We start from the raw sequence: 10,816 nt of genomic DNA on the forward strand, positions 1-10,816 counted from the left end.
GCCGCCGTGCGCTGGGCGCGCTGGCCGAGGGCTGCCCCCGCCTGCGGCGCCTGTCGCTCGCGCACTGCGACTGGGTGGACGGACTGGCGCTGCGCGGCCTCGCAGACCGCTGCCCGGCGCTGGAGGAGCTGGACCTCACCGCCTGCCGCCAGCTCAAGGACGAGGCTATCGTGTACCTGGCGCGGCGGCGCGGCGCCGGCCTCCGCAGCCTCTCGCTGGCGGTCAACGCCAACGTGGGCGACACTTCGGTCCAGGAGCTGGCCCGGAACTGCCCTCGCCTCGAGCACCTGGACCTCACTGGCTGCCTCCGCGTCGGAAGCGATGGGATCAGGTGCCAGGGCCGGGGGGGGGGGAGGGTCTGGGGGGGCGGACTGCAGTCAGCAAAGGGCACCCCCTCTGCACAGACAGGTTGCTAGGATTATGCGGGTCAGAAAGCCTACACTCAAAAACTGCACCAGTGTGCACACGCTGGGTCTAGCTTCTGTTTAACAGGGAGTTCTCCATACTCGGTCCAACTGAGGAGCTGGTTCCCTTTTACAGACCGGGAAAGCCCCAGATTCCTGGACCGTTCCCATCCAGTCCCTCTTCCCCGACTAGAGGAAAAGAATGTGTCCTAAGCTGCAGAGACCTGGGATGTGCCACGGAGGTGGTGGGTAGGGGTCCCGCCGAGGGAGTGGTAGCCCCAGGCTCCAAACCTCACCCCTCCTCCCACAGGACCCTGGCAGAGTATTGTCCCGCACTGCGTTCCCTGCGGGTCCGGCACTGCCATCACGTGGCCGAGCCTAGCTTGAGCCGCTTGCGGAAACGAGGAGTGGACATTGATGTGGAGCCACCGCTGCACCAGGCCCTGGTGCTCCTGCAGGACATGGCGGGCTTTGCCCCCTTTGTCAACCTGCAGGTCTGACCAACATCCTGCCAGGGGAGCCAGATAAACTGTGTAGTGGGACCCAGCACTGAACTGCGGAAAAATTGGACTGTAGGGGCCTCTGTTTCAAGGCAGAGCCCTGCCCCACCCTGGAACCTCAAATAAAGACCTTTTTGCCCTCTTTTGCCTGGTTCTACCCTGTTGAGAGATGGGATGGAAAGCTGGGTTGGGAAGGTGGGACAGAATAGAATCCCATCCCTGAGGCAGAAATGACCAAAATGCAGAATGCACACACACCTTCCTTGGCCACCTTTACTATGCCTGAGGAACAGCTCCAAGAGTGAGTTAACACGCTGGAGCAAGGAAGTAGAGAACCAGATGGAGAAGGAAGGAGACAGAAAGGGAGCCCTGGGGCTCACTAGGTCTCCTGCACCCTGGGGGCCTAAGCCCAGCTGGCTCAGGCAGAGTCCTGAGTGCTTCAGTGGAAGCGGTACTTTCTTGCTGGTTTGAGGTTGATGTACGTGGCCTTCATCTCCTCAGCCTCAGGGTTCCGCACATCTTTGAATCGTTCCCCTTTGGTGCTGACTACCTGGTTGTCAATATATCGGATGAGCTTCTTGGGGGCCTGTTGGGGAATGGAGGAGCCAGCAGCTAGAAGCAAGAGCCATTCCTTCCTCATTGCACATCCCCAGCTGCCCAACCTTCTTACCTCCTTGGGAGCCACAGGCCGGTGAGTCTTCCGGTCCTCTGCACTGTCCACCATCATGTACCTGCCAAACCCGCGGGATGAAGCTTCTGCTGCCCGGGAAGCCTTCGGGCCCAGCCAGCCCAGCCCAGACTCACTTTTTTTTTTTTTAAACCGGGGATTGAACTCAGATCCTTGCATTTGCCAGTCAAGCGTTTATCCTACTGAGCTATCTCCCCGGCCCTCCAGACTCACTTTTGCAGGATGAAAGACTTCAACTCATCCTTTTGGGGACCTCTAAGGCACCGGGGCAGATCCTGTGGAAGGGAAGCTTAGTCTAGGTCTGGTGGCACCCAGAGGGGCAACAGAGGGGGACAGGAAGGGGTGGGTGCTTAACATGGAGGTGCAATGCACGTTGGGGTGCCAGAGTGGATACCTGACTGGGGCCATCCCAGGCTGACGGGCCCTCCTCCTTCCCCTCGACCAGCATCTGCACTGCCTCTTCTAAGTCCCCCCGAGCTTTGGCCAGCGCCCACTGGGCCTGCTCCACCGAGCAGGAGGGGAACACCTCCAGAAGCACATCTACACCTGGCAGCAACTCCTCAGGGGCAGCTGCCTGTGAACACAAAGGTCGACAAGTTGACAAGGTCACACTTCCTCATTTCTGGCCCCCAAGGTTGCCCATCAGTACCTTTACCACAACCTTGTCTTGGGTGTCCCTGGCTGCTACAGAAGAACAGGTCTCTTCTTTGAGCTTTTCAGGAGGCTGCAGGGGATCTGGGGAGATGGGTACCTGACCTTGGACACAAGAGCTTTGTGGCTGCAGGTTTTCTTAAAGAGTTAGAGAGGGCATCAGTTTTGCTGAAACTCTGGGAGGGGGTTATGAATCTCGCGAGTGCCAGCGCCCCAGACTCACCTTTGTTCCTAGCATCACTCAGCTGCCCCGAGAGCTTCTGCATCATGTCCCCTACTGTGCCCCTGAAAGGACAAGGAAGGTGGTAGGGGGTCCCTCCATCCACCCCCACACCAAGAGGCTCCTTTTGGCCCCAGCCAGGGCTTACCTGGGGATGTGAGCAAAGCCAGGCACATAGGCCTCCATCATCTCAGTGAAGGCCTCCATATCGAAGTTCTCCTCAGATGGGCCGGAGGGGCCCAGGTCCTCCAGGACCCCAAGTACATAGGAGAAGATGACTTCATCCAGGCCACTGCAACACAGGACAAGCCCTGGCTAGGCACCTACACCTAACCTGAGATCACAACCCTCCCCACAGCAGGACCAAGGCCACCTGCCTTCTACCTATCTTCCTGTCAGCCTGGGGCCAGAGTTCTGCTGGCAGCAGTGCCCCTGCCCTGGCTTGGCCTCTTACCTGACATCAGCCTCTGGGAGATGTGCCTGCACAAAGGTAAGGAGGGCTGTGCCAACAATCCTCTCTGGCTCCATGCTTGCTCCTCGCCTGGAGGGACACAAGATGGAGAATTGCCGTCTTCTCTGCCTGTCCCACTCACCAGGCCTGGAGCAGTTGCTCCTCCTCCCCACCAGCTGTGTGACATCTGTTGTCGGCCCTCCCAGCAGAGCCACTGCGTCTCCACCACCCCAGCCCAAGACAGGGCAGCACAGTGTCTGCAGATGGCCTCCCCCTCCCTACATTTATCCCATCCCTAGGGTGAGAAGCCAAGGTAGTGGGTCATAGGCCTCCTGGCTGAGGAATCTCCTCATGGAGGGCACCACTTGACCCTCAAGCCCGATCACAAGGAGCCCCATTGTCCAGCACCCCAAAGAACAGGTGACTATGCACAGCCCCTCTCCCACCAGCACAAGCCACCCACCCTCTGCACAAAGGGGCTTTTCTGGCTCTGGGGCCCAGAGAGAAGGGGAGTCTTTCATGGAGTCTCCCCTCCTGCCTAGTCCTTGCCCCTCAGCAGCCAGGGGCCTCCAGGAGGACTTTGTACTAATTCCAGCCTACAGGGCCCACAGGCTGGGCCTTGCTCGCTCGCCTGCTAGCGCTCCATCCCCTCCCACCCCCTGCCTTGCTCCCCAGTCCTCAGTCCCCTTCCTGACTGCATGCCTGCCATCCTGAACATGTATGTCCTTAACAGGCACTCAGTAACTGCTTGTATCTCTCTGTCTCTGTCTCTCTCTGTCTCTTTCTGTCCCACCACCCCCTGCAGGGTAGCCTAGAACTCTAAGAAATTCTCCAAGTGGGACTACAGGCATGCGCCACAACACCCACTTGTTTGCTAACCCGTTTCATCCCCATCTACACATTTCTGACTGCCAAAAGTCTGCACCTGGGAGTCAGGCATGCAGAGGTGATCAGGATGGCTCCAGACCCATGGCAACCAGCAGCTATCTTACCATGTAGAAGATGCAGAGGAACCCCAGTGTCACACACCCCAAAGCATCTGAGCCCAGCTCCCCTCAGCACCCCTACCTGAAACTTGCAGCTCCCCCTTGCCTGTACCTGCTCTCACTCCAACCTGGGCCCAACCAAAACGGGTCACCTGCTCCCTTATTATTCTCAATTCTACCCTTTTTTCCCTGTTGTCTTCCTTCTGGTCCAACTTCTATGCTAACATCTCTCAGGGACAAGTCACTAGACCTTTTTCAGGTTTTGGTCTCATAAGGTTGAGCCTTCTGAGCAGCCGAAAGAGAGAAAACTTTTTTGTGGTCACACCTAACAATTCCCAATATTTCCAGAACATTCTCCAGGTTTCCTCTGTCTCTCTGGCTGTTTCTTCCCTGGCTCTTTGTCACCGTCCTTGCTGCCCTCTTCAGCCTCAAGGCTACCGCTTTTGTTCCTCGCTGTGATCTGCAAGGTCTCAGATGGAAGGCAGGCATTTTGTGCACACCTGTAACTCTAGTACTCAGGAGGCTGAGCAGGAGGATCACTGCAAGTTCAGGGCCAATCTGATCTATGCAGCGAGTTCAAGGCCTGCCTGAACTACATAATGAGACCCTGTCTCAAAAGCACAAGATAAAAATGTTCTCAGCTGGGCCCACATCCAGTGCACTACGCAAGTCACCAACTCCTCAGCATCCAATCTTGTACCCATATTTTACTTCTCCAGGGCAATACCCCCACCATTTGGGGGGGAGGGGTTCTGTTTTTGCTTTGAGATACCGCAGCCTTCTGAGTGCCAGCACTCCAGGCGGGCAAGACCAGGCCACTGAGGGCCATCTTTCCTAAATGAGCGCATGGGCATGCAGCTGTTCCTGCCTAAGGTCTGGGAACTATCCTTGACCCCACCCCATCCCTTGCTTTCCATTAGCCAAGCACCCATCAGGCCTCAACCACCCTCTTTTCTCAGCATGTTTACTTTCCTATTAACTCTGCTCTGTTTTTGCCTGCAAGAACTTCCAAACCCTTCTTCCCACTCCCACCTTTCCTCCAGTAACCTGCCCTCCACACCAGAGCTGTGTAGTCTTTATAGAGGGTTACACCTTTTCTCCCTTGAAGAATCTTTCTTGGCAGTACTAGGAATGGAGCCCAGGGCCTTCTCACTGAGCTAGCTTCCCTGCCCTTTTTCAGTTTTTTTTTTTTTTTTTTTTTTGGCGGAACCGGGGGTTGAACTCAGATCCTTGCGTTTGTCAGTCAAGCGTTTATCCTACTGAGCCATCTCCCCGGCCCCCTTTTTCAGTTTTTGAGACAAGGTCTCACTCAGTGGCCAAGACTGGGCTCAAACTTGCTTCAGCTTTCCAGAGTGCTGGAATTATACATGCATCATGTCCCCTATTATGGCCTACAGCCATGCCACCCTGAATGCGCCCGATCATATCTGGAATTACACATGTGGCCACCATGTCCAGTTCCTACTACCCTTTGGACAAGCCCAGACCTTTTTTTTTTTTTTCCCCTGCTGGATCTCGCTGTACAGCTCACTTTGCAGCCCAGGCTGGTCTTGAACTTGCAGGGATCCTCCTGCCTCAGCCTCCTAAGTACTGGCTCTATCCTCAGCATAAGCCACATGCTCCCTGGATCACTGTCCCTGGCTGCTTTCCACTGTGCCTAGATTTTGTCTGGTAGATAAGTAGAAAGACTGCCATCTTTTCTACTTACGCACGTGTGTGTGCGTGGACACACACACACACCACTGCAGACTGTTCTTTTCCTTACTTCACAGGCTCTTTCACAACTACCATTAATGAATTCTTGGGGGCTGGGGAGATGTCTCAGTAGAATAAGCGCTTCCCTGGCAAGTGCAAGGGTCTGAGTTCAATCCCTGGTTCCGGGGGAAAAAAAAAGATGATGAATTCTTGGGACAATGTTTAATGTTTCTTCCAGTTGTCTCATGAAAGCAGGGACCACACACGTGGTTTATCAACAATGCACATTCAGCACCCCCAGAAGTGGGCATTCAATCAGCAAGTACTTCCCACCTCACAGATGAAGGTGAAGTTGGAGTCACCAGCACTAACCGTAGTAGTCAAAAGCTATGGCCAGGGCTGGGTGGACAGCTCAGTGGCAAAACACCTAGCTGGCATGCAAGAAGTGCTGGGTTCCAGCACCGGTGGGGTGGGGTAATAAGTTCAGGTCACCTCGTTTAGTGTCCTCCAGGTGAGGATATCAAGGCCTCCAAGTGGAGCGGGCCAGGGCTGGGATCCCAGCTGCCCAGGCCTGAGTGGTAACACAGAACTGCTAGATCAAAGGAGTCACTTTGTGGTTTGTTTTGTTTTGTTTAGTGAAATAGGGTCTTGTGGGCCACGGAGATAGCTCACTGGTCTAAGTGCCTACCTAGGCAAGAGCAAGGTCCCAGGTTCGACACCCGGTACCGCATGCCATGCCAGCCCAGCGTGCCGTGCAGACCCCACACCAGCCACTGAAACCGGGTGTGGGGGCCCAAACCTGTAATCTCAGCACTAGGGAGGCTGAAACAGGAGGATTGAGTCCAAGCTGCACGGTGAGACCCTGTACCAAATACGTAAAACTAAGGGGGGCGGGGAGAGAGAGAGAGAGAGAGAGACAGACAGACAGACTGACTGACTTGCTATATAGTCCAGGCTGGCTCGAACTTGCTGTGATCCCATGGCACCTGGCAGGGGTCACTTTGGAAAGCAGGACTAAAGAAGCCCAGCCCACCACCAAGATGCCTGCCTCCTGTTTCACAACCTTAGTCATAGGCCTGAGGAAGAACTGACCCGCTCAGTCAGTGTGCCAGACCTCGCCATGCAGGTCCCTCCGAGGCAGCCCTGCAGAGACCCTCACACCCAGGGTGCTGTCAGAGGGCTGGGAACTCTGCAGCAAAGCCCACTGTCAGAGAAGCCTCTCCAGCGTTATATCTAAAGTCTGTGGTTTTGCTTGTCTGCTTCCTTGTTTTGTTGTTTGTTTGTTCTGTTCTAGGGATCAAACCAAGCATACTCTGCCACTGAGCTACATCCCCAGCCCTTTTTTAATTTTGATACAGGGTGTCCATAAACTGACCAGTGTGTCTTTGAACTGGTAGTGCTCCTGCCTTAGCCTTGTGAGTAACTGGGATTATAAAAATGTGCCACCAGACCTGCCTCAATGTTTCTGAGGGTTTTTTGTTTTTTTTTGTTTTTTTTTTTTTGTAGAACCAGGGATTGAACTCAGGCCCTTGAGCTTGCCAGACAAGCGGTTATTCTCCTGAGCCATCTCCCCAGCCCCAGTTTGTTTGTTTTGAACCAAGGTCTGGGGGCTGGAGAATTATCTCTGGAAAACTGCATGCTGTCCCCAAAGAGGCTATACTGAACTCTTCTGCTGACTTCTCGGCAAAGCGACCACCCTCTTTCCTCTTGCTCTTGGGTTTCCCCATCTTCAAAGCCTACCAGCTCTTGCTCTACCTTTCCCCACCTCCACACCCCTCCCAGCATTCTCCAGCATGTCCTGCTCCTCCTAATATTAGCGCTCCACCTAATATCCTGCCCCCCCCCCCGCATCCCCCAACTTGGGGAAGGTCTGGACTACCACCCTGTTTCCCAAGATGCAGCCTGAGCAGCAAGGCTCCTACGGAACAGGACACAATTTCCAGGAATTTTCAAGTTGCAGATACAGCCCACGGAACCCGCTCCTCCTGGGAAACCCCAAATCAGACACCACTCGTGGTGCCTAGGAACTGTGACTATCACCCTATCATTGCTGATTGTTTCCCAAACAGGTTTCAAAGCATTTTACCCTCCCTACACCTCACAATAACCCTAAAATATGGATACTAACGTTATCCTCTAACGTTATTTTATCTGAAAGGAAATTTGGGGGTTAATTTGCCCAAGATCACAGAGTACCTTAATAGCTAACCACAGCAGGCAGTCTGACCGCACTTCACCACTACACGGTCTCACGATGCCAATACAGTGGCCAGGTCTGTGTTACGTCCTCTTTGTGGGCATCCATGCTCACAACCTCTCTCCAAGCCCATTCTGCAAGACTCTCTCTGCAGCCAGCCCACCCTATGCTCACTGCCCCAAGACAAGTGAGAGCTTGAGAGACCCCCTGGGCGAGTTAGACCGAGGCGAGATGCCACCCGCAGCTCCTCTGGGTGAGGAGATGCTCAGGGGGTGATTCCAAGATCTTCACTGCTTCTCCCTGCTTCCACACCCCGGCAGCCTCGTAAAACTCCACTCTCCCCCGACCCTCACCACCGGCCTTAGGACGCAAACGGCACCAAAAGGAACACGAGGAGCAAGGGACCGCGCCACCCAAAGTCTAGCCGGAGCATCAGTGCGGGAGGTGGCGCGCAGGACGTAGGACTGGAAGCGCACACACCGCTTTGACCTCCGCCCGCGGGCACAGGGATGCAGCTACGGAACCCACGGCGACAGGCCTGAGCAGAGATGTGCCTTGGTGCAGGTCACGGCGGGAATCAGAGTTACGGTTCCGGGTGGGTACTGTAGGAGACACACAGGACGGATACCCTGGATCAATGCTCTCCGCGACACTCCCAGCCCTGGGCTGAGGACTGGAAGGGGAATCACCTGCTCCGTTGGACGCAGCCAGCTATTCGGAGTCCCGCGCGGTAAAGCTTTCATCTCGAAGCCCCACCAACGATATCAAAGGCGGGGCCTAGAGAGGCTCCCAGTGACGCTGTGGCGACCATTTTTGAAAAGGGCAAATTGCCCGTATCAGGGTGGAGTTTCTGTCTTTCTGTGTCTCGGCTTTGGACGGGCTCCTGCAGTGGCCATTTTTCTTGAGGGTTGAGGGCCTGCTCAATTAAGTCTTGTCCATAGCTAGACTCACAACGGCAGAGACCGTACTCTCGCTTTGTTCTTTCTCGTTGCCAGAGGTGCACAACCTTTCAGTCTCACGTTAGGGTCTTCCTGTCTGCCTTATACCTTCTCCAGGATCTCTGAAATCCTACATATTTTTTCCCTTGTTGCTCTATGTCCCTGTTGTCCTTCCACAGACTCCCTCACAGTTTGTTGGATCTTGTGGCTTCTACGGCAAGACCCTGTGTCCTTCCCTATATTCCAACCTCCTTCTCCCTTCGTGGTCATCCTAGAGTTTTTTTTTTTTTGAGACTGGGTCATGCTATGCAGTTTAGGTTGGCCTTGAACTCAAGATGTTGCCCAGGCTGACCTTGGACTCCCATCGATCCTCTTGCCTCAGCCTTGCTACTCAGTCATCTCTTAGGGGCTAACATTCCTGGCCTGCAGTTCCTCTTGCCTTGCCTTAACCACGGTCTCCCCAAGATTAGGGTGGGTTACAGGGTGTTGGGAAGTGGATATGTGCCAAGTGTCCATGAGGGTCGCCTGAGTCCAGATCCGGGGCTGCAGACCCCTGCCCCCAGCTGATCCCCTCCCCCAGAGCCTGCATGTCCACGTGGCCGGAGGACTGTACACCAAAGCCAGGCAAGGCCTCAGCTCGCGACAGACTGCCCTGTGGGCAACCCTATGGCCATCCCGCCCTGGGAACCCCAAAATCCGTGGTAGAGTCAGCAATGAGGAGTCCTTTCTCAGTGCTAGCCCCCTCGTAGGGAGCGGAGGACCCGCACTCGGTCCAAGGGAACAAGTCCGCTGTCCCTCCTCCGAGGCTGAGGCACTGCCTCGAGAAGCACATCGGTTGTCACTCCCTCTTCCACCCATTCGCCCAGCACACCGCAGCCCCAAACCCAGCGGGGCCTCCGGCTTCGGGAAGAATAAGTTGCTGTAGCTTGAGGGGACGGAGGAAACCGCGGGCGTCGCGTCTCCCGGAAAACGCTGCGGCGGCTGCGCCCGGCACTGCGGGAGTTCGCGAGGGGTGGCAGGGTGACGGCCTCTCCGAGCGGCGGCCGGCCGCGGGGAAGCCGTGCGCAGCCCGCCAGGCCCAGGGCGCCGCCCGCTGCACCGCCCGCCGTCTGCTGCTGCACCGTCCGGCCGCGCGGGCACTCCTCGCCCCGCCCCGAGCTTGCGGCTTCCTCGGCGGCGCTGCCCGGCTCCGACCAAGGTCCCGGCGCCCGTCTCTTTCTTCTCCCAAACTCGCCGCTTCCGCGGCTGTGAGTATTTAGCAATCAGAACGCGCTGCGGGCGGCGCTCGGGAAGGTGGGCGGGGAGCCCGCGCAGCGGCAGCCGCTCCGCGCCCGCTCGCAGCCGGGGACCCTCCGGCTGTGCGTGGGGTCGGGCGGGACCCGAGCCGGGGACCCTCCGGCTGTGCGTGGGGTCGGGCCGGACCCGAGCCGGGGACCCTCCGGCTGTGCGTGGGGTCGGGCCGGACCCGAGCCGGAAGGCGAGCGCCCCGCGGAGGCGCAGGACGCGCAGAGCCGTGCTGTCCCGCCTGGTGTCCCGGGGCCGAGAGCCTTGCAGGGCAGTCCCGGAGCTGCGCCGCAGCCGGCCTTGGGGGCCTGGGCGAGGGTTCTCCGCCCTCTTGCGCCCCGGGAGGGTTCAGGCCTGAATTCAGCCTTGGGGCAGCTGTTTCCGTCACTAGGAGAGGAAAGAATCCGCAGGCTGTTCTCCGGAGACTGGATGAGGAAGGGGACACTGGGAAGAACTGGGGGGAGGTCCGGGCCTCCCACACCTTGCTGCTTTCCCAGAGGGGCGGGCGGGCTGTGAAGGAGCTCGGAGGTCCCCAGGCTGGAGGCTGAGCTGGGGCCCAGCCCTGTCACCGGCTGTCTAAGTGAGTGTCAGCACGGCACAGCTAACCTGAGCAGCCTGCTGGTTTGCTGTCCCTGGGCAGAGATCCTCCATTTCACTCTCAAAAAAAAAAAAAAAAGAAAAGAAAAAAGAAAAGAAAGAAAGAAAAAAGAAAGTGTGTTTCAGATTATGCAAGTAAGCTTTTTCAGGCAAAGAGATTTTGGGGTAAGTGCATCACTCAGAACACAGACCCAAGAGGAGACTG

The 10,816-nt window shown here is 56.6% G+C and overlaps 2 protein-coding genes across 7 annotated transcripts in view; one reads left to right on the forward strand and one right to left on the reverse strand.

Annotated features, from left to right (window-relative positions):
• Fbxl15 (F-box and leucine rich repeat protein 15) overlaps positions 1 to 1,046 on the forward strand; it is a 2,295-nt gene extending 1,249 nt beyond the window's left edge. The window contains exons 4-5 of the mRNA XM_004631475.2: positions 1 to 331; positions 715 to 1,046. The exon at positions 1 to 331 is cut by the window's left edge and continues 32 nt beyond it. Of these exons, the coding sequence (XP_004631532.1) occupies positions 1 to 331; positions 715 to 904 (521 nt within the window). The 3' untranslated portion in view covers positions 905 to 1,046. The remainder of the gene's footprint in view (positions 332 to 714) is intronic.
• A 115-nt stretch (positions 1,047 to 1,161) lies between these two features.
• Cuedc2 (CUE domain containing 2) lies at positions 1,162 to 8,584 on the reverse strand. 6 transcript variants are annotated; one of them, XM_023715580.1, is made up of 10 exons: positions 8,482 to 8,579; positions 8,273 to 8,394; positions 2,918 to 3,004; positions 2,612 to 2,755; positions 2,467 to 2,528; positions 2,242 to 2,381; positions 1,987 to 2,166; positions 1,806 to 1,867; positions 1,575 to 1,635; positions 1,162 to 1,490 (listed from the first exon to the last, which is right to left on the reverse strand). In XM_023715580.1, the coding sequence occupies exons 3-10, from the start codon at positions 2,989 to 2,991 to the stop codon at positions 1,344 to 1,346; spliced, it is 870 nt and encodes a 289-aa protein (XP_023571348.1). In that variant the 5' UTR covers positions 2,992 to 3,004; positions 8,273 to 8,394; positions 8,482 to 8,579; the 3' UTR covers positions 1,162 to 1,343. The 6 variants fall into 6 exon arrangements, with proteins under 6 accessions (XP_023571348.1, XP_023571347.1, XP_004631536.2 ...); XM_023715579.1 differs by lacking the exon at positions 8,273 to 8,394 and having other exon boundaries at positions 8,482 to 8,584; XM_004631479.2 differs by lacking the exons at positions 8,273 to 8,394; positions 8,482 to 8,579 and adding an exon at positions 5,666 to 5,759 and having other exon boundaries at positions 2,254 to 2,327.
• Positions 8,585 to 10,816: the final 2,232 nt, after the last annotated feature.

Source organism: Octodon degus, unplaced genomic scaffold, assembly GCF_000260255.1.
Source record: "Octodon degus isolate 3935 unplaced genomic scaffold, OctDeg1.0 scaffold00042, whole genome shotgun sequence".
NCBI classification, from domain to species: domain Eukaryota; kingdom Metazoa; phylum Chordata; class Mammalia; order Rodentia; family Octodontidae; genus Octodon; species Octodon degus.

What these genes read in the sequence shown, in the direction of transcription:
- Cuedc2 (XM_023715582.1), bottom strand. Translation starts at nt 5,691, where the DNA reads ATGGTAGTTGTGAAAGAGCCTGTGAA. An exon ending in GGCTTTGCTCACATCCCCAG is followed by an intron (nt 2,529 to 2,611) that starts GTAAGCCCTGGC and finishes TTGTCCTTTCAG; the next exon opens with GGGCACAGTAGGGGACATGA. An exon ending in AAGTCTTTCATCCTGCAAAA is followed by an intron (nt 1,636 to 1,805) that starts GTGAGTCTGGAG and finishes CGGGTTTGGCAG; the next exon opens with GTACATGATGGTGGACAGTG.